General features: G+C 49.8%; 1 protein-coding gene across 14 annotated transcripts in view; it reads left to right on the plus strand.

Moving 5' to 3' along the window:
• Positions 1–22,852, plus strand: part of LOC122370976 (sodium/hydrogen exchanger 7-like) — a 41,196-nt gene that overhangs the window by 9,314 nt on the left and 9,030 nt on the right. For 8 of the 14 annotated variants that reach the window (XM_043346988.1, XM_043346995.1, XM_043346997.1 and 5 more), the window contains 9 exons: positions 1,718–1,794; positions 4,332–4,532; positions 6,564–6,814; positions 10,961–11,163; positions 11,659–11,770; positions 13,459–13,609; positions 15,582–15,645; positions 20,811–20,834; positions 22,643–22,825. In XM_043346988.1, coding sequence (XP_043202923.1) covers positions 1,718–1,794; positions 4,332–4,532; positions 6,564–6,814; positions 10,961–11,163; positions 11,659–11,770; positions 13,459–13,609; positions 15,582–15,645; positions 20,811–20,834; positions 22,643–22,825 — 1,266 coding nt within the window. The remainder of the gene's footprint in view (positions 1–1,717; positions 1,795–4,331; positions 4,533–6,563; positions 6,815–10,960; positions 11,164–11,658; positions 11,771–13,458; positions 13,610–15,581; positions 15,646–20,810; positions 20,835–22,642; positions 22,826–22,852) is intronic. The other 6 variants (XM_043346990.1, XM_043346999.1, XM_043347000.1 and 3 more) reach the window with 1 other exon arrangement.

The raw sequence follows: 22,852 nt of genomic DNA on the forward strand, positions 1-22,852 counted from the left end.
GAGCTAGGATGCATGCCAGAATGGCGTCTTCCGGTTGGCTGTCATTTTTCAGTAGTTGTCTAATACCGTTGTAGCTGTAGTAATGTCTGTTTGAGTGTGGATTAGTACTGTTTGTTTACGAGTGAGTCTTGGGTCAGGGTGACTTTTGGTGTGGTCGCCGTTATAACTTATAGGTCACGTGGCGTCTGGTACTCCTACTTATCCATATGTCCCGTGAGATAGTGAGACAGAGACCAGACCACCATATGGCACGCACATGACTCAGTATGGCCTATGTGCGGGAGTGACCTTCGTACTAGCGACACAGAAACCCCTAAAATCCCCTCCCAGACTCGTAAGACTGGGTCACAGTGACGGCTGTCGGCCGAGACTCTGACAGGCGGGCCGTGGTGCCGGGTCCCGAGCCGTTGGGCGGAGATCTGGCGCCGGCCGTCTGCCGCAATAAGCCGTGTCGCGCCACACTCGCCGCCGCCGCGCCGGACTGGTCGCCGCTGCGCCGCGACCGTCTCGCCCGGTCTGATCAATACCGGCCGGCCGGCGGGCGGCGGAGGCGGCGGACGTACCGTGGCATTTGTCGGCCGTTTGTGTGTACACAGCCTGCCGAGTGGTGCGCGGCCAATTGCGCGGGGGAGGGCCCAGGGAGGGAGGGGGATCATATGCGGGTCACGTCCGTCTGGCACCGAGGACGTGGCTCGTGTCATGACGGCCAGATGGATGGATATGTAGCCGGAAGGCAACTGACAGGCCTGGGTGGGTCATGTGAGCCCTGGTTTTGGCTCAAGTGGTTAGTTGTGGCGTTATGCGATACGCAGTATAAAAATGATGGAGTGGATGCTAGGGTAGTGCGGTCATGACATTTTCTTAGCATTAGAGTAACGATGTTATGAGCAGCAGTGAGAGGTGATGACTGATGCTCCTTTCCTGACGACTGCCAACCTGTGGCCCGTAATGGCCCACAGAGACCCTATCTGTACCAGTACGTTACCACAAGTGTCATAAAGACCACCAGCTGGTGGCTGTTTCACACTGGAATGCGTACCTATTGTCACCGTAATATTTCCGCCGTGAGTTTTGCTGAGTGATGTGATATGTGATGGACGAATTGCCGTAGATTTTGTAATGTTTTATGCGACCGGCCAATTACGTAGATACCTACCTTATCATCTACGTGGACATTGGGTAAAGTAACTGCGCATTGCAAACGAATTACAATGCAATAGTCAATACAAAATCCCCTTCTGATGCGCACTGACTACTTATTGATGTGGCTGCGGCAAATCATCCTCTCTTGGATGTAATGCTCCGTCGTTTTGCGGTCGATCGACTGTATCATTTGTCACTTGCTATTACCGGTGCGGATTACCGTGACAGTCACATTTCCTGTACACGTGCCTGATGTAACCGCTATCGGCTCTGCCCGTCCGACCCAATAACTGTCCTGTTGACTGACCCGTGTCCGGTGCTCTGTTGGAACACATGACTGTGTGTTCTGGAACACATGGCTGTGTGTTCTGTCGAGCTCCGACCGTTTATTGTACCCGGGTGTGTCTGTGGGCCAGCCTGGGCCGGGCGTCGGCGGCAGCGGGTGACCTTTTCCGCCCCGTCGCGCGGCTGTGCCGCCGTTCCGGCCCGGCCGCCGCCAGCTGTGCTGTTGCCACTGCCGTAATTGGGCCATTCATACCCCCTCCCCGTCCCGCCCCGCCTGCTATCGTTGCAGAAATTCTTCTTCCGGAACCTGGGCTCGATTCTGTGCTTCGCCTTCATCGGCACGACCATCTCGGCGTTTGTGATCGGGTGAGTTTCCAGTGCATGTCAGCGGAAAGACGACCGTATTGCCCGTGGTGTCTGGATGAGAGTTGACTGAACTGATGTGACCCACCAACGTATATGACCAGACATTTGTTCTGTGATCAGATGTGTTGATTTTTCCTGATCACGTTGTTTGATGAGCAAAGATAAACACTTTTGTTGTTTATCGAAGCTTTATTAAATCCTTTTCGCTGCGAAGTGCGACGATTCTGTCCTGGGGACACCTGATGCCAAATCATACCTGCATTCCAGTGTGCTGTGGTCGTCGCCGGCCTCAGTGGTGATGAGGCATCATAGTTGAGTCATTTTGTGACGTCAATGCCTGGTCATCAGCCAGCCTGGGGCCGTATTCACGTCGACACTTCTTATGTTTTTATCGACGGAGTTAACGTGAATAAAAAAAAATTACTTAAGAAGTAGGTCAAACTTAAGAAAATTCTTACGAAAATGATCGACGTGAATACGGCCCCTGGTCACCTGGTTATCGGGTTACAGCCACGAGTCGTCCTGACCTCACCTGTGCAACAGAGCCGGGGTAGGGAGGGCGGTGGACACGAGATGAGCTCCTTCTAACCAGCATCCTTCAACCTGTAGGAATCTGCATATTGCTCGGAATGGCGACTGAGCCTGTACCATCAGTCTGTGATCTCAGTTTGAAAGGAGTTTAGAACTCGGGGATTGCCGGCTGGAAGTGGAAGTGAGAGCGGCGGGTCGTTAGAGTATCTCGGGGAAGTACCTTCTACCAAGAGCCAGGTTTTCTTTTGTCAGGCTCATTATGCATGCAAAGTCATGCTGGTAGACGGGTATGTGCTATGCTATCACAGGAGTACGGATATTTCTTGGTGACGTAATCATTTAATATTTCTGTAGACTTATGTCATTGCTTTGGGTATTGACATATTCCTCATTAAATCTTATAAATATTCAGTATTCCTTGTAAATATTCAGTAGACGTCTCCATCGTGGTACTCTTCCACAACCTACATTTCTTTCATGTATCAGCTCCGTGTTTAAGAAGTGTTACTTTTGCACGTTTCAATGACCGTGATTCCCTAGTCTCAGCACTGGTGCGTCGTGGCGTGTCTATTCTTATCACGGTGCGGGGTATCTCGAGGAATTCAGGAGCGATTGTAGCGATTGGTAGTGGGTGTACAATCTGTCGGATATTGCTTAAATTGTTCGCCATTGACCTTGGTCTGGGATCACTCGTGACGCTCTCGAGTTTCCCAAACTTCAGACGTGGACGCCCAGAGTTTGTCGACCTAGCGCACGGATCACTGGTTTGGAACTAACAGCTCGCATTGCGGAATAAGCTACACAGCACGTCAGAAGAGGTCATATGCCCCGAGCTGTTGTGATATGGTCCGCGCGACATTGTGCAATAACCAGTGCGATGTTCACCACTTCTTCAACTCCCCGTGACGCCATACAGCCCCCGGCCAGCGCCTGACGGCTCGCATGTGGCTCTTCTCGAGTTGACTCTCGTGCTAAGCGCCGCTGGTATGTCTACCCAGTGTGTGGTGACTCTGTGCGTTCAATTCCACCGTATCCTGACCTTCACTGGGGGCCGGGCCGCTGGTCTGTAGACTCGCTGTCTTCCAGTAGTAGATTTTGCAACGTGTCGCGTCTCCCGGCGCTCTCTCAGTTGTGAGTCACTGTGCGCCTCTCCTCTCAGGCCACTGTCAGTGACTCCTTGCGTGAGTCAGCACCGCGCGCGTGGACGGCACGTGATGGTGCGATCAGGGCCGTGTGGCAGCAAGTCGAGCAAGGCGGATGTTACACAATATCCTCCGTGGACGGGCCGCTAGATGAACCTATTCCGCTGGTGGCGTATTGTTAGGAATTTGTTGCTTGATTCCATTCCAGAGCTGACAATGTTTATGGTAAAGAATTTACCTCAGCGAAAAGACACCTTCTACTAGAAGTTTTATGTAACGACCACAGCTGATTTGAAATCCTGACGGGGTGTTATGTTTATGTAACGACCATGTGGCTTATGAGGAATGTATGCCAAGATCCGATTCGGTCAACTAAAATGTGCAGCCTTCATAGCTCACCAGCTTAATACCCGGTTCCATAACGATGTTGATATCGCTGCCTCGATCACTATTTTCCTAAGGCATCAAGTCTTAAATGAATGCATTAACTGGTCTACCTCAGTATGTGGTAAAGTGCTGAGAACTCTGAAGTCAGCAAGCCTTTTGTGTCTAGACAATAATTCCATTATGCAGAGACATTATTCGCCGCAGCGTGCAATAGCTTTCCGGACATTGTCATCATATTACTGGCGTTGTCGGGAGTCAGAACATGCATCACTATAATGAAGCGTGTGGGTGTCATAATGGATTTGCTGTTGGCATGCTTGCAGATATATCACAATATTGCGAAACTGACTAATAATAACTGACTAATAACTCTAGCTTTGCATAATAAAACTTTTCCACTATAACCAAAGCAATCCATCCCACATGCATGCCATGTTACGTTTACGTTAGTTTACCATCCCTACTTCCATGTTTCAGCGGCGTCCAGTACACATTCGGTCTCCTGTTCACCTACAAACCATCTTTACTGGACTGCCTGTACTTTGGCGCGCTCATCTCGGCTACCGACCCCGTCACCATTCTGGCCATCTTTAACGACCTACACGTCGACGTCAACCTTTACGCCCTCGTCTTCGGCGAGTCGGTTCTCAATGACGCTGTGGCCATCGTACTAGTCACGTGAGTGGGAGTGGAGGGATGGGCCTGGTGAGGGATTTTGTTGAGGGACGAGGCTGGTGAGGGCTGATGGTGAGGGATGAGGGCTGTCGAGATCTACGTTATGGCGAGAGGTGGGATACTGGTGAGGGATTGTGGCGATTGGCGAGATTGGCGGGGTTTATGGCAAGGGACGGGGCTGGTAAATGCTCATGAGGAGGGCCTGTGGGATTGGCGAGGGACGACTCTGGTGAGAGGCGGAGTCGAGCAGATGCATATGGGGAGGGACTGCGGCGGCGGGAGAGGACTGCGAACGTCCCAGGCCTGTCGGAACGTATTGGACGGCTCATGTGCCAGGTACAGCTTAAAGTCGTTTTAAGAATTAAGTTTTACGGGCAATCGATCTTACGTTTGTCAGTACAGGTGGTCAGATAGCGTGTATGATAGCGTGACCTCTGATTGTGTTTTATCTTATCATTCTATGACGTGTTGCGTATCAGATGAATGATGGACAGACGGCCTTCGTCAAGGTTTGGTCAGTTTGATCCGAAACCAGAATATGTATGGGGTCAGGACCCATGCGACATACACTCACCATATGCAGTACACGTCTTCCACCCCCAAAGCTATCGAGGACTGCACCAAGTTATGCGCCACGGCAGCTCTTACCATACAGGGTGTCCCATAAGTTCCTTCTCACCTAAATTTTTCTTTAAGAGGCTCTCTTATTTAAAGCCACGCTTAATTTATTTTGTAACTGAGCTTTTGGGGTTGCCATGGCAACTGTGAATGTGCTCCACGGTAACTAATTCGTCTAGACAAAATATTTTTTGCCAGAGAGTTCACTTCCTTTGGAGACGGCTTACGCCGCAACATAGAGGTCTCTGATACGGGAACGTCTCGGTATTTAGACCGCACTGGGCCATTCACGACGGTTGAGGGTGATTGAGGCCATCCAGTATGTAGCCAATGTCTGTCGCTAACTGGACGCACAGTCAACAAGTGACGCCGATGATTTGTCGGGAGTCAATCGCTGCAAGTTTATGCTCTCTTTTTGTCAGCTTTCACGAGTGAGCCATGTGGCCAAAACTGTGTGGCGCCAAAATGGCCGTCAAAAAGGTCTTAGCGTTAGATAGTTGGTAAACAGGCTTTTCAGGATGTATTACCAGCTGTCTAAGAGTATCATTTCGAGGTACCTAACTCAAGGTGACTTAAGCTCTACTTACCGGAGGGCTCAAAACAGTCAAAAACGTCTTAAAATGGCCAAACATGTGTTTCGTTATGCCTGAGGCTAAAACAAACTGAAGAGTCGATGACATCAATGTGGTCATCTGGACTACCTAGTCCGTGCTCGAGATAAAACACCCGTCCAAACCCCAAAACGGTCCCATATGGGCGACGGAAAAGGCCTTTGTGTCATCCAGCTTTATTCCTATGCAAAAGGCCAGGGTCACGGTAATGTGGGGTAATATGCGTCCAGACACTGATCACGTTGCGAATGATGCTCCAGAAACAGTCTTGGGACGCAGAATGCTTCTCCAAGAAGATCTAGGAGGAGTTTCAGCTTTCTAGCTTAACTTGAACCGCAAGTATGACCACATTTTTTTTAGTAGAAAATGGCATCCGGGAGGTCGTAGGCCCATCTTCAAGCAAGACAGTGCATCAGTGCAGAGGTCAAGCAAAGCATAAAAGCAGTGCCAGGAGACTGTGATAGGCGTGTGTGGCAAGATCACATCCCAGGCAACTCATCAGATCCAAATTTCATAAAAATGTGTTGGGAATATTGAAATCGAGGCTCGTCGAAGCGAAGCGGTGTTCCAGCATTGAGGAGCTCACGGCGCATGCCAAGTCAGTCTGGGCTAACTTCAAGCCTGCTATACTGCCAAACATGCCGGTTGGCATGTCGCAGCATGTATTCATGTGTTTGCTTATGAAATGGGGAGCACATTGAGGGGTTATAAACATATCAAAACGCAATGTACTGTGTTTTACATGCAAATAAAAGGTGAGAACGAACTTATGGGACACCCTGTACCTACCCCTCCCGTCCCCCAGAGCCATCGAGAACTACGCCAAGCTGTACGCCACGGCGGCGGACGGGTTCGAGGCGATTGCGTTCCTGAAGGCGATCGGCCTCTTCTTCTACGTGTTCTGCTCGTCGTTCCTGCTGGGCTCGGTGATGGGCTGCGCCACGGCGCTGCTGACCAAGTTCACGCACATCCGCGACTTTCCGCTGCTAGAGAGCTCGCTGTTCCTGCTGATGAGCTACTCGTCGTTCCTGATCGCCGAGGCGGCCGATCTCACAGGTGGGAGGATAATGGGGAGGGTGGGGAAAGGGAGGGTGGAATAGGGTAGAGGAGAGGGAAGAGAGGCAGGGAGGGACCTTTTTTAAACGAGTGGAAGCAGTGGACGGCAGCTCTCAAGTCTCAACGAATATTTATGGTAGTTGTATCTTGACTGGCTGCGTTGAACTACACTTACGCAGGGACGTGTCCTTGAACTAGAAGAGAGTTCTTTACCTATCAGCGGATATTGTATTACAAACTCGAACGTAGTTACTACGCATTTCAGACCCTCTGGAACAGTCCTTTTTGGCCCTTTCTCGTTACCTATACGCTTGATTTCAACCAAACTTTGACACAATGTGTTTCAAGGGCCTACCTAATTTTTACTAATATGGTCTTTTAACAAAATGTCAAAATGAAAGGCACTTGTCGTTGACTTGTAATGGTAAAAATTGATCGGAAAACTCTGCACCGTGGTAGAGGCTAGCATGGCGTTGCAGCGTCAGCTGTTGCGCCGCAGCTAAGCTCCGCCCACTGTGCCGCGACACCGGGACCGGTCATTCGCCGCTCGGGGTCAGAGCGGTGCGGAGCTCTGACGGACTGGAACGAGACACACGCTAACGCAGGCATCATTGCGTGAATATTGTAAATGCCGTATCTCGCGCGGAGAGAATAAGGATGAAGAATACAATGCAGATCGCGACGGTGTATGTATAAAACAATAAGCACTCCTAGCTACAGAATGTTATTCCCTATGCAGACTTAAAATAATCTTACTTTCAATAATTTATAGCGAGCCTCTCCGCAGCCGTTTTCCTACAGGCTATTGTGCATTTAAGGAGTAACGGGACAGAGTTCATCGGCCTGTCTTTGCATTCAACGGCCTTATTTAATTGAAGATATCCACATAGATACTTGTAGGTATTTCGTTTTTTTAAGAATATTTTTTTTGGGGGGGGGGGTGAAAATAATAGGTAAATCTTTCTATGACATTTCCACAATGCTTTCAGAATGTTGTTGATAGATCTTAGGTCCGAAAAACAATAAAACAGGGAAAATATAGGATAACTCAATCTGAAAATGTAGATATGCAATATCGAGAGTTCATGATCTCCCGTCCTTCACTCCCCCTTGTCAGTCTCTCGTCTATACGTTTATTACGAGCGAGCGAGCGCAGCGAGCGAAGTGAGTCTTTTCAATATAACGGAAAAATCTCAGTATGAGCGGCCCGGCCCGGCCCGGCCCGGCCTGTAACGCTTTTGAGAGGCTTATATCTCAGCAACCGCTGGACCGATTGGCCTGCGGTCTTTTTTGTTGGGTAGCCCCATCCCTTCTACCCCGTAATTGACTACTTTTGATACATCTCAGTGACCGTCGTGGCACGTGCCACGTGAAAAGTCAAGGGTGTTCAAGCTGTTTTGCAAAAGTAGTGATTTTGAGAGGCTCATATCTCAGCAGCCGCTTGGGCGATTGACTTGCGGTAATTTTTATAGGGTACCAGCATCCCTTCTACCCAAAATAGGATACTCTCGATGCATGTGGGTCACCCCCAGTGCACGTGCAAAATACAACAATAAGAGGTGCCAAATTTGTTCCCATTTCAGTAACTCGGTAATTACTGGGGCGATTTCGCTGAAACTTGGCATACAGGTAGGCACCCACCAGGCAATGCATTCTCATGTGTTGCGGTTAGGGTGCTACTGCACGTGCGCACGTGCAGGGGGCGTTTCCAGATCTCGAGAACGGCTGGGCCGATTGCGTTCAAATTTGGTACACGGCTGGGGACCAGTTAGTAGGGTGCCGTGCAAAAGTCATTTTGGACCCCGATTGCACGTGCGCACGTGCAGAATGCCGCTTCCAGATCTCAGGAACGGCTGGGCCGATTGCGTTCAAATTTGGCGCACCGCTAGCGACCGGTTAGAAGGGTGCTTTGCGCAAGCCCGTTGGAAGCACCCTCTCGCCCTTCCGCACGTGCAGGGCTCACTATCTCGCTCGCTCGTTCTTCGCCCAAAAGGCGTTTTACTGGTAGTATATTATCTCTCGTCTATAGCCTAATCTCTATCTTCGTCACTTATCTCTGGTCTATCGTCTTTGTCTCTCCTGTCTCTGCTCTAGCGGCTATATGCATATTGTTTGCTGTCCACTAGCCAACGTTTACCGTTCGTCTCATTGTCACTTTGTCTCCTTTTCCTTTCTCTTTCTACCTCCGTCCTTATTTGTCGTAGAACAACTTATTAAAAGTTCATGACATGCAAACAAGTGCTCCACACCGCTGCGCTGCGTGCGCGGCCCGCACGCCGGCCGGCCGGACTGCGAATGCCGCCGACATGACCCGAGGCTGGACCGCAAGTGGGCGGAGCCAAGCCGCAGTGTGCTAGTGCGTCTCGACCAATCAGAGGGGAGACAGCGTCCAGCCTGTGTCAGCCTCTAAGCAGGGCTCTGACGACCTTAACATTATCAGTCAATGACAAGTGCCTTTATTTTTCATTTTTCGTTAATAGACCATATTGATAAAAATTAGGTAGGGATCTCAAACTACCAATGCCAAAGTTTGGTTAAAATCAAACGCATATACAACGAGAAATAGCCGAAAAGGACTGTTCCACAGGGTCTGAAACGCATAGTAGTTGTCTTTTTTACCCCTCTGTTCCTACCCACTGCGACAAGCATATGCCAGCCAGAACCGACTCTGAACATGCTACTTCGTGAGCCCCTCACTGACACGGGAGCCTTTTTAGAGTTTAGCCGACTGCAGGCGTTACTTTAATTGCGATGTCCCTTTAAACACCCTCTTAAACTCAGTCCTGTCTTTTCGCGGCGGTCTATAGCAAGGCGTTCCACCTGTGAGGATAAAAGGACCTCCCGCATATTCATGGGACGGCGGTCGTCAGTTGCCTTGTGCCGATTGGGATCGCTGAGCTAAAAAATTCCTCTGTCCCGTTTCATGCACCTGGTTTTGTCGAACTGGGATGGCTGTGTCACTCTTTCTCTCCTCTCCCTTCACCCCTCCCTCTATTTTTTTGCGTGATGCAGCAGTTTACGGGGACTTGCGGTATGTTTTGTGAATGCCTCCTGCTGCTTTTGTGGGGTGACTTCAGATTCGACGGAGGTGAAGAATTAGCAATTATATGCAGTAACCAACGCAGCTCACTATTTTCGTCTCCGTTCCCGGTCACTGCTGGCGTCAGCGTCGCCATTCTGTCCCAGTCCCTTCTTGTCTTCGCCCCTCTCTTAGTTGTCGTCTTTGTTCTTTCTCGTCCCTTCTTGTGCTAGTCCTCCTCCTTATTCCCGCCCCCGTCTCGCCTTGTTCTTTCCCGTCCCTGCCCGGCCCTGTCCCAATCCCCATGCCCCTTCTAATCCCTTCCCCGTCACCATCTCGTTCCTTTCCCTGTGCCCGTCCCCGTTCCTTCCCTGCCCTGTCCCCTTTCCCTCTCCCTATCCCAGTACTCTGACCCGCCCATTTTCCCGATTCCACCGCCGTCGGCTGCGCCCTTGACGCCCGGCCACGGCCGAAGCCCGGTGAAATCGATACTCTCAGGTGTTTTTACTCGGTCACCTGGGACGGCGCCTTGCGCAGCTGGGAGGGCAAAGGCACCACGACGGATGGAGTTCAACGTTGAATATCACGTATCACCCTCGCCGCTAAGCTGATGTTAAATCACGTGATTGCAATATTACGAGTCACCTAAGACGCTCAATTTTCTCAACATTTTTCCAGTTTCTACATTAGTCATAATTCTGGTAGCACACAGTTTGAGGCTTTTACTGCGTTTACAAGTATTCCTCCACCCCGGTCTTGTTATTACGCATGTCGAGCGATTACACAGCCGTGTTTACACTTTATCTCTCTTGCCAAGGTTATGCCCTATGAGTATGCTGATATGCGCTAGAAACTTGAGTTGTATCTGATGGTATCCATCCGGTACATTTGATCATGCATTCCAGCGTTATTTTGGAGACATTCACGTGTTAAATTTACAATGGTGAGCGATTGACTATTTGCCCAGTGTTGGACTGATCACGGTATTTAAACAAATAATAGCCGATGATGTGGTGTGGTCAAGAAACTGCCAAAGCTCGGCGGCTGTTATCACTATGCGGTATCCGTGGATAAACACAATTGTCTCGTTGTTTGACTAACCCCCTGCCTCCGTTCCCTGCCTACAGGAATCGTTGCCGTCCTATTCTGCGGTATCTGCCAGGCCCACTACACTTACAACAACCTCTCTGATGAGGCCAGGGTGCGCACCAAGGACTTCTTCGAGCTCATCAACTTCCTGACGGAGAACTTCATCTTCAGCTACATCGGCGTATCGCTCTTTACCTTCCCCAAGCACCAGTGGGACTTCGCCTTCATCGGCTGCGCTTTCGTATCCTTTTCGAAGACGTGAACTTTGACGGGCTTCGTAGTTGCGGCTAGAGCGTTTAATTGACACTGACAGGAATCATATATCCAAATGAAAAACCACATACAGTTTCAATTAGGTCTGAAGATTCTCTCTGAGGGGGATCAGCTACTGTGCACTCGACACACTTATGTTTCACTTCGAGTACTAAATGTCAAGCCTCGTAATTGCACGCCCACAAGCCTTACACAGCTCGCTTCGTGTTTGTAATTGCAACCTCCGCGTGGTAAATCCCTGCGACAGATGATGCGAGAGTCGCAGCCAGCACTGCAGCTGCCGCAACTTGACACCCGTTCTCTGCGTGAAAACTATCTGCACTCGGCAGGCTTCTCTGAAATCCACAGTCCCCATAGTTGGGACAGGGGGCGGTGAGTCGCCGTTCTGCCTTAGTCAGCCGACCGCGGTTGGCTCGGGTCAATACCTGGATGGCAGTTCCTTCCTTAACACCACCGCTCGCAGATCTCCCTGTTCGTCGGACGTCTTCTCAACATTTACCCGCTCTCGTGGCTGCTGAACTTGCGACGAAACCCCAAGATACCTCTCAACTTCCAGCATATGATGTTCCTGGCAGGTGAGTAATTATGCTCCCGCTCTCGCTCTCCCTTTCTCGGGCTCTCTTACTCTCACTCTCTCACTCACTCACTCACTGACTCACTGACTCACTCACTCACTCACTCACTCACTCACTCACTCACTCACTCACTCACTCACTCACTCACTCACTCACTCACTCACTCACTCACTCACTCTCTCTCTCTCTCTCCCCTCTCTCTCTCTCTCTCTCTCTCTCTCTCTCTCTCTCTCTCTCTCTCTCTCTCTTTTCTCTCTTTTTTCCTCTCTCTTCTCTCATACTGCTCTCACTTACTCACTTCACTCACGCACATTTTCCTCAAAATCGTTCTGTACTTGTTTCTTTTTACTGTCTTTCTTTCTTTTCTATCTTCATTTCCCAAATTAACCTCCTAACTCAACCACTTTCTCCGCTACCCTAGTTTACAACAATTCGGGAGAATCTGGACTCAGTTAGTATTCAGCTAGGGTGCTGACCCGGTCTCGGCTGGGCTTTTCTAGAGGCTCTCAGAAAACAATTCAATGTCAGGATTTGTGAGGATTTTGGCTGGCGCAGGAGCAAGCTTGATAATGCTCTGAAAGCAATATCTGTGGTACCCTTGTGGTCTTAGCTTTTAAGTGCTCGCTTCTATGTGAAATTGATGCATATGGATTCACAATTGCTGTTTAGATTGGCATTTGCGCTCGCCTTTGTTGAAGTTAAGCCAGGTAATATGAGTGAATATCTTGATGAGTTCAGTTTAATTGGTCGTTGCATTAGCTGCATCATTCGCGGCTTCAGCTCTTGTGTAAATTGCATTTGCCCATTGTCTCGCGGTGGTTGTATTAGCGGATCCAGCCGCGGCCTATTTCCCCAGCGAATGTCATTCTGTCCATCCGCTGAATTCCAATAAGGCCATCATGACCCGGAAGCTGCTGCGGGCTCACCGTCTTGGTCCATCTCGCTGCGAATTGGTGAACCTGCTGGTCTGTCGTCCCTACTTTAAACGAATGTGCAATGGTGTATTGACCCCAAACGCCTGGTAAGACATCAAATATTTCAGGCAAGTTGGGCACATCGCCCCTTACTTCTGCATTTAAGCAAAAGAAGATACCCGGAAAACATTTCATTCGATGCAGATGCCAGATATTGAGATAGTTTTGGCTTATGAATGTCCTTTTACTGTCATTTTAATTAAATCGACTCGGGAATTGTTGAGTTATGTTCGTGTTATGGTGAGTGACAATACCGCTACGAATACGAATAGCTCCCGCACAGGGTGGTCCTCATCTTTGTAAGCGCTTGGGAGCCGCTTAACCGCTCACTTGGCTTCTGGGGTTCTCATTCTTACACAGCGTCTTACCAATGTCAGGTGTAGAGAGAAGGCTAGGTCTCCCCGGGCGTGGAGCCGGCTCATTAACATTCACAGGGTTTCTCGTCTCAGACACGAGAGCTGTCCAGCGTCTGAGATAGTGCCTTCGAGTAGCGCTTCCTGTTCGCATCACAAACGCTTCCCACTTGACCCGGCTGACCTTTGTATCGATTTGCGACTTAAACCGGGTCTGGTAAATTTTAACACCCCTTCGTTTTCCTCAGGGCTGCTAAAGGCTAGCATGATATCCGTTTTCCTCGGGGTTTCTGAAGGCTAACTTCCCCCTCCGTTTCCTTCAGGGATGCTGAAAGCTTACATACCCTTCGTTTTCCCTCAGGACTTCGTGGTGCGATCGCCTTCGCTCTGGCCATTCGCAACACATACTCAGTGGGCCGGCAGACGATCCTCACGGCCACGTCCATCATTGTGGCGGTCACTGTCGTCTACGGCGGGCTCACCACGCAGCTGCTGCTGTGGCTGGGAATACCGTGAGTCGGGGGCGGAGGGGGACGGGAGTGGGAATAGCGTGAGTCGGTTCGGAAGGAGATAAAGATTGTATGGTGAGTCGAAAGTCTACTGTAAGTCGGGAGTGTACCATGAGTGGGTACTGGGTAGTGCGCCGTGAGTAGTGGGCGGGGCGAGGAGGGAGTGTATGGTGAGTCGGGGCGGACTGTCGTGAGTCGTGATTAGGTAAGGCGAGGTTTCGTGAGTCGGGTCGGACTGGGACGGAGGTATATCGTGAGTCTGGCTGGGCATGACGCGAGTCGGGAGTGGGAGTGTTTGGGTTGGGACACACCGGAACTTTCGTAAGTCGATATCGGGCGGACAAGAATATCGGTAACCAGATTTGCCGAGACGGTGCTAAATCTGTCGAACGTGTGAAGCGGATAAGGCGGAAATTTTGTAAGTCGGGTCAGGCAGGGTGAAAATATCGCCAGTCCGTGGTGGAGGAGGTCTCCGTCGGGTAGACGGTCCGGGATTTCAGCGAGTCAGACAGAAATTTGTAACTATCGCCAGTCTGCGGTGGACCATGTGGAATAGAAAGCGGGCCAGACAAATTATGTTTTGTTTGCAGATCAAAAGTTAACGGCATTGTGATGCTGTGAGGATGTCCTGGACACGCTCTGGTCCGATTCTGTATGACTAGACCGATAGCGTATGGTTGGTGGGATAGTGGACATTGATGTAGGCAGGCCGTGTGAGATTGTCCTCATGCCTGCAATCAGTCCTCTGAGCGGGGATCAGCCGGTGTATCAGCGGGATCAGCCGGTGTATGCCACACCAGAGCCGCACCCGGCATTAGTGACGTGACTCGCTCGTGACGTCAGTGACGCTGGGTCACCCCGTGACGTCTCCGATCCAGTGACGTAGAGCCGCCCTGTGACGACAGTGATTTAGTGACGTTGGGTCGCCCTGTGACGCTGACTCATTGCACGGCCATTGCGGCAGACGTGTCCGCTCCATTGGGGACGCCGGACAACGCCAGGTCAGATCGATCGATCGACGGAGTTGGTCTTCAAATGGAATGGCTGTTGCCGATGTTAGTCGAAGCGTTCAGGCCCCGATTGGTAGCCGTATGTCTTAGTTAGCTCAGCCATTCTCGGTAATACTGATACCACTTTATGGTGGCTTAACTTATCTGTAGTCGGGTCGTGCGTTCTTTCGATTGTAATTTGGCTAGGAAGTTGTCTAGTGCCTTGACCAAGTTAGCAACTGCATCCCATCCCAACGGACTTTTACTATTTAATCAGAGTGGTATCGGAACGGTTTGTTCCATTTAGTGGCTGTAGTGGGAAGCGGCTGGCTGGCTTTCCCATAGGAGCGGCAGGGTAAATTCAGACCAGCGCTGAACCGATTGTATTACTCGGAGGACGTTCGCGGACCGGGCTGGCGATAATTGACCCGAGAGGACATTTACATGATTATTATTTACATATTTTTTACATGATGTGATGACATTAGGGAAGTGTCACACTGAGCACGGTTCGTAACGGCCAGCTGTGGCAACTAGGACGTATCTATTGGGAAGTTTGGGGGAGTTCAGTCACCTCGTCAGGTGGCGGCAGGTTTTCCGTGTAAAGATGGCCTATTTATGTGTGTTTACTCATGTTCAGGATCGCCCCACTGCGGTTATCTCGGTGTTCGTCCCTATCTGGCTTTTATGCGCTGTTATCCTGAGTGGCGTGGTGAGGTATACCGCTCAGCGTTGTTGACGTCTTCGCCGTGCGTCGTTGTATGACTCAGCATTCTGAGCAGTGGCAACTGACGATTTTGTCGCCACTGAACTCACATAGTGAAAATAGACACCCTTTATGTCTTCTTGGTGTCTTCTTATTGATGTCTTCTTGTTCATTCCTAATGCCTTTGACTTCACTCGCTCTTCTGACTGGCTTTGTAATGTGTATTGAAACTCCGCGTTGTGCCTCTATAATGACCTGCAACCGTCTCTGTCCGTTCCAGAGTGGGAGGCGAAGCAGAGGAGGATGAGACGACAGGACTGAATCAGATGCAGCGCACGCGGCCGGTAGGTGCCAGTCCCCTCGCCCTCCCCCCCCCGCCCTGCCCTCGTTCATGCCCTCGCCCCCCATTCACGCCCCCGCCCTGCTGTGGTTACGCGCCTCGGTGGCCCGCTTGGTAGGGTGTTGGTGCTTGGTGAAGTGTGAACCGGCCGAGTCGGCCTGGTGGGAAGGGCGCCGTAGGTAGGAAGAGGGTGGGGATCTGGCATAGGCCCCACTGGACGGGCTGAACGCACTAGTTTTCCACTGCGATGGAAGGAAAGAAAATTTGGGCAACATTTGGTGTTCTTTCCTCTCTGCAAATACTTTATTTTAACGCAAAATAAGTGACTTGAAATTTCAAGAATCTGAGTCGACATGACAACATCAGCTGACGAATCTGAATTCATTGCCCGAGAAAGATTGAATTATCCCCTGATTTTATAATTGAGGTAACAGTGGAACGTTTAAAATCAACATTTGTAAGAGATGGCAAATATTGAATTATATCTAAATTGGAATTAAAATCCATGAGCGTGCAGTTTTTGACCCTGAACTTTTTGCATCGTAGTACTCTGAAGCCGAATTATTATTTTTGCATCTTGACGTTACTGCGGAGTTGAATTATTATGCAAGCTTTTAATTATTTTTTTTTTGCATTTCCTCACAGAGATATGGAAAAGTGCGTCCTGCACTCGCTCTGCACCATGTATTGTGGCCACGGACGTATAAATAAACTGGACCCGCAACCACCTCCATTCAGGTGAAGCCGAGAAGGCGCCATTTTACGTTGCCAAAAAAACGTGCTCTGGAAGGTCATCGAGCCAATACAATTAGAATTGCGTCCAAACGGATGATTGGATCGAGATGCTGGTGGTACCGTTCGACGGGTAATTCCTTGAGGCAGTTGATGATGGGTGTCACATGTCACCCGGTGTCACATGGCGCGTGCCACGTGCCAACAAACTTACAAAGGACAAAAACCTTTAAGCGACGCTTCAAATCAAACGAAGGGCGGCACAGGTGCCAAACTCACAGGTCACATGTCCCAGTGCTCGACCACTAACATATGGTATGCTCGGCATCAGGGGGTGCGGAATGCACGCGCTAGTGGCGAAAAACATGTTTTGAGGAGGCATCCTCCGATTCCGGAAAACCTTGACCTAGGCACACCAAATTTGGCACACTGACACTACTGGACACGCGCTTTAAGGTGATGTACAAATAGGCGTGCTGGGGTACACGGTGCACGTGCTGTGCACGTGCAAACCTTTTGATGTTGCACTCCAGGTGTCACATATGCGGGTAGGGCGGGTAGCGCTGGCAAGCTCAAAGTGCCAAATTTACACAGGCCACCCAGAATGTATCCCAGCATAGTTATTGAGCATACCCATCTCCTGGTGGCCCCCAAAGGTGCGCTCTGCACGTGCAAAAAATTATCCGCGCCGGGCGGTGGGGATGCTTGGACACCCTATGTGGATTTATGTAAATATCTCGAAAACGGCGTTGTGTAGCGCCACCGTTTTTGGCACACCTTTTCATACATCTTTTTCACAAATGCTGCATAACTTTCAGACTTAGGTCGCACAAGGTTAGGTCACCAGGTTACGTCCAAGTGGCCTTACCTTAGGAAAAATTACATATAATGCCCGTCATAGCTACACAGACTATACAATCGGCTTAAAACGTGCAGCAATTGATAAGATCAACAGTATATACGTAGAGTACCTACCTCTACCTCGAAATTTCAATATCACTGACCTAAGGTTCTGTTGATTTTGCGACCTCAGACCACCAGCACGGCAAATCATTTATTTTGTCAAATTCGGGCTCCTACACCTTCAATTAAAGGGGGGCACTGCCGACTTTTGGTCCCATTCTTTGTTGCATGGAAAGGGCTATGTTAAAATGCCAAAATCAAAGGGGGACACGGTGCCCCGGTGCCCCCCTCGTTCCGCCGCCTATGATTTCAATATCACTTACTTGCTCAATGCTCATTGCTCAGCTCGTATTGTAAGAGCACTGCGGCACAGCATAGATGCAGGCGCTTTGCTACTGCCATCTATGGGTGAAAGATGAAGATAATGGTTATTGCGGTACAGTATTACTGCAGGCGCAAACAACGTAGATAACAAAGATGCCTATGCTGCGCTGGCCGGCGATTGAGGCGTAAATTTGCGTTGCTGGGTAGGAAAATGTTTAGAAGCCCGAATTTGACAAAATAAATGATTTGCCGTGCTGGTGGTCTGAGGTCGCAAAATCAACAGAACCCTAGGTCAGTGGACAGTGATATTGAAATTTCCAGGTAGAGGTACTCTACGTATATACTGTTGATCTGATCAATTGCTGCACGTTTTAAGCCGATTGTATAGTCTGTGTAGCTATGACGGGCATTATAATTTTTCCTAAGGTAAGGCCACTTGGACGTAACCTGGTGACCTAACCTTGAGCGACCTAAGTCTGAAAGTTATGCAGCATTTGTGAAAAAGATGTATGAAAAGGTGTGCCGAAAACGGCGGCGCTACACAACGCCGATTTCGAGATATTTACATAAATCCACATAGGGTGTCCAATCATCCCCACCGCCCGGCGCGGATAATTTTTTGCACGTGCAGAGCGCACCTTTGGGGGCCACCAGGAGATGGATATGCTCAATAACTATGCATGGAATACATTCTGGGTGGCCTGTGTAAATTTGGCACTTTGAGCTTGCTAGCGCAACCCGCCCTACCCGCATGTGTGACACCTGGAGTGCAACATCAAAAGGTTTGCACGTGCACAGCACGTGCACCGTGTACCCCAGCACGCCTATTTGTACAGCACCTTAAAGCGCGTGTCCAGTAGTGTCAGTGTGCCAAATTTGGTGTGCCTAGGGCAAGGTTTTCCGGAATCGGAGGATGCCTCCTCAAAACATGTTTTTCGCCACTAGCGCGTGCATTCCGCACCCCCTGATGCCGAGCATACCATATGTTAGTGGTCGAACACTGGGACATGTGACCTGTGAGTTTGGCACCTGTGCCGCCCTTCGTTTGATGTGAAGCGTCGCTTAAACGTTTTTGCCCTTTGTAAGTTTGTCGGCACGTGGCACGCGCCATGTGACACCGGGTGACATGTGACATCCATCATCACCTGCCTCAAGGAACTACCCGTCGAACGGTACCACCAGCATCTCGATCCGATCATCCGTTTGGACGCAATTCTAATTGTATTGGCTCGATGACCTTCCAGAGCACGGTTTTTTGGCAACGTAAAATGGCGCCTTGTCGGCTTCACTATCTTCCATAGGAGGTACAGGGTGTCCCATAAGTTCGTTCTCACATTATATTTGCATGTGAAACAGAGTACATTGCGTTTTGATATACTTGTGACCCCTCAATGTGCTCCCCATTTAATAGGCAAACACATGAACACATGCTGCGGCATGCCAACCGGCATGTTTGGCTGCATAGCAGGCTTAAAGTTAACCCAGACTGACTTGACATGCGCCGTGAGCTCCTCGAGGCTGGAACAGCGCTACGCTTCGACGAGCCTAATTTTCAGCATAACCAACAAATTTTTATGAAATTTTGATCCGATGAGGTGCCTGGCATGTGGTCTTGCCACAAACGCCTGTCACAGTCTCCTTGCACCGCTTTTAAGCTTGGCTTGACCTGTGCACTGATGCACTGTCTTGCCTGAAGATGGGCCTACGACCTCTCGGATGCCATTTTCTCCTCTATAAATGTGTTCATACTCGCGGTTCGAGTTCAGCTTGAGGGTTGAAACTCCTCCTAGATGTTCTTGGAAAAACATTATGCTTCCCAAAGCTGTTTCTGGGACACCAATCGCAACCTGGTCAGCGTCTGGACGCCTATAACCCCACAATACCGTGACCTTGGCCTTTCGCATAGGAACATAACGGGACGAAACGGAGGCCTCCTCCTTCGCCCTTATGGGGTTGTTTTCGGGTTTGGACGGGTGTTTCATCTCGAACGTGGACTAGTTAGTCCAGATGACCTGGTTGATGTCCTCAGCCCTTTAGGTTTTTTAGCCTCAGGCATAACGAAACTCATGTTTGGCCATTTTAAGACGTTTTTGACTGTTTTGAGCCCTCCGGTAAGCAAAGCTTAAGTCACCTTGAGTTATGTATCCCGAAAGAACACTCTTAGACAGCTGGTAATCCATCCTGAAAAGTCTGCTTACCAACTTTCTAACCCTTTGACCTTTTTGATGGCCACTTTGGCGCCACACAGTTTTGGCCACATGGCTCACTCCTGAGAGCTGACAAAAAAGAGGATAAACTTACAATGATTGACTCCCGACAAATCATCGGTGTCACTTGCTGACTGTGCGTCCAGTTAGCGATGGACATTGTCTACAGACTGGTAGGCCTCAATCACCCTCAATCGTCGCGAATGGTCACGTGCTGACTAAATACCGAGACGTACCCGTATTGGAGACCTCTATGTTGCGGCGTTAGCCGTCTGTGTAGGAAACGGGCTCTCTAGCAAAAATTATTTTGTCTACAGAAATTAGTTATTGTGGAGCATATTTCTACCAGCCATGGCAACCACGTAAGCTCAGTAACGAACCAACTTCAGCGTGCCTTTAAGCAAGAGAGCCTAAAAACGTAAAATTTAGGTGAGAACGAACTTATGGGACACCCTGTACATTGGGATTGTTAGTCCAGTTTATTTATACGTCCGTGATTGTGGCTCGTGTCTGGAAACACTTTGTTTAATAGTTTTGCCTTAATGCTTTTGCTATTGTAACTTTTTTGCTGTTTTATTTTGCACGCTTTTTGACTCACGGAACGACGACGACCTTCATGTCGCATACTCATTTGCTTTTTATTTTCGCGTCATTATGCTTCAGTTTTGTTCGCCATTAGCTCGTGATCACTCTTGCGCTGCACCATAACTGATGTAAAGTCGTGTGGGTTGCCTCGCGAGCACTCCCGGCTATCCCACGAAGGCGTCTCCTCGTATCGGCTCGTGTATTTGACCGCAGAGGGGGCCGGTTTTTGGTTCTTATTTTGCTTCTGTCTCGCCCGGACCGTGGCTGCACCGCTCCCCAGCGTCTGCGTCTTGTGCATAAATACTGCCAACCGGCGACTGCCGCATTACCATTGAGTTTGGCTGACTCTTGTGTTGGGGCGGCGGGCACCCGGCCGGCCCGTGCTTTTGATTTTAACTCTTTGTTTTGCACGTTGCAGGTATATAGCACTATGGATGCCCGGGTAAGAGGAGGCGCAGGTTTGGTCCGTCTACCAACACAAATCGACCATTGCATGTGTCCGCGTTTCGGAATGCTATTTACTCACGGCTAAAGCATGCTTCGAGCTCGAAGGTGCCGTCCACAGTAAACATTTTGTTAGGTTTGGTGTGGCTCACCTCAGCTTATTATAAGCTCACTGACTTACATGAAGAAAACGATAGCATACTATAGTCTGGCAAACCTAAGAAAGAACGGATCCAAAGCATTGCCGAATATCGAATATTGTATATGTCGTTCGTGTTGAATCTACACGAACGACATTAAATTCATTCTGAAATGCCATTTTCAGTAACTAAGGTCTTGATTTGCGACATCATCGTTCCTCTACCGCCTTAATATAGCTTACACTTTTGTGTGTGTCAATGTCATCAACCTAAACCAATGCTTCAGCTGCTTTTGATAAACCCAGAAACAGTGTGACTATCGTTTTACTGGCTTTTCCTCCTCTCTGAATAATGTAGTAGTTATCAGGATGCCATAGCGGGTGAACGTCAGTGTTAACTAGTGTGGCAGAAGTGTTTCTCAAAGACACCCTTCTGTGTATTGATCTTTGTTTAGACGAGCGGAAGGGTATGTTCCAGAGACCTCTGAGTAGGAAATAGACCATTTGCATTGTACCGCTAGCCAGCCCTATACAAATGGGAGCGGTTGAAATCATGAATGAGAATGCTTTTAAATGTTAAGATGATTACAAAGTCGGATCTTAGATCGGAGGTACAAATGTTTATAAATACCCTGATTGCTGACTGACAGCTTCAGTCTGCCAGTATCTAAAAGTGAATATGCATTCGGTCTGAGCCGAAAGCTTATCCCTGTCGAAGTGGCCCCTTACACCACTTCCTTACACAGCTCTCACCAACTGTTTCACAGCGTACCCCGGAGGTGGCAGAGGAGGCCAAACCGAATGCGGTTAGATCGTGCTGTCCCGTCTGTCGTGGGGGTGTTATTACCGGACATTGTATTGTCCTTAGATGTGTGATTGTGCGATTCATGGCCGCATGGGTATTAGTATGTCTGGGAAATGAAAATACTGATGGATTGCGTCCAGTATTCTGTTACGGTGGTGCACGATTCGGCGCTCGGCATGGAGATACACAGGACTATTCAATTTCATGGCTACGAGTGGAAATCAGGTCCATCTTTCACTGAACATGTGATAGCCGGTCATTGTTGCTGCAGCTTTGCGGCAGGCTTGGTATGCTGTGCATGACTGTACTGCTGGTGGCGGTGAATTGGGAATGGTGGTGGAAGGCGGCGACGCTGGAATGATCGGTGGTTGTGGTTAGGTTGAAATGGTGGTGGGTTAACGACTGTGTTGCCGCTGAAATGGTGTAGGGTTGAGTGTGTTGACGTTGAAATGGTGATATGGGTGGTGGTGGAGGCTGCTATCAGCGACTAGTGGACGGGAGGTTGGAAGGGGGTGTATGGAGTGAAGTGATGATATGAGAGGCTCTCACCGGTGGATGGTGCTGGTGTTTGGCGTGCGATTTGTATGTGCTACATTTATTAGCATATTGCAGCCCAAATTTTACCCGCCATGAGTGTCTGTATATTGTCTGATTTGGTCACGGTACGGGCATCATCGAATCAGCAGAAGTGAGCTCTGGGCGCCGATGACCACTGTAGTCCGGGCGCCCAAAAACCCCAGTTCATCATCATCATCACCAGAAGTGAGCTCCTGACGATCGTTTATCATCGGCTCCGTAGACCTTACCCCCTCCGGCCTCCGCGTCAATCGCTCCCCCCTCTGACGGTATCCGCGTGTTTCAGCCGAACGCCACCGGCGCGCGGGACAACCCGGAGAAGGCCCGCCTGGTGCGGCTGTGGTCCAACTTCGACACGGCCTTCATGAAGCCGCTGCTGACGAACGCGCGCCCCACGCTGCTGGAGACGCTGCCCATGTGCTGCCACCCGCTGGCGCGACTGCTGACCAGCACACAGCAGCTGACGCAGGTCTGATCGCACCCGCTGATCTGTCTG

The sequence above is a fragment of the Amphibalanus amphitrite genome, unplaced genomic scaffold (assembly GCF_019059575.1).
Source record: "Amphibalanus amphitrite isolate SeventyFive unplaced genomic scaffold, NRLGWU_Aamphi_draft 001191F_arrow, whole genome shotgun sequence".
In the NCBI taxonomy this organism is placed as follows: domain Eukaryota; kingdom Metazoa; phylum Arthropoda; class Thecostraca; order Balanomorpha; family Balanidae; genus Amphibalanus; species Amphibalanus amphitrite.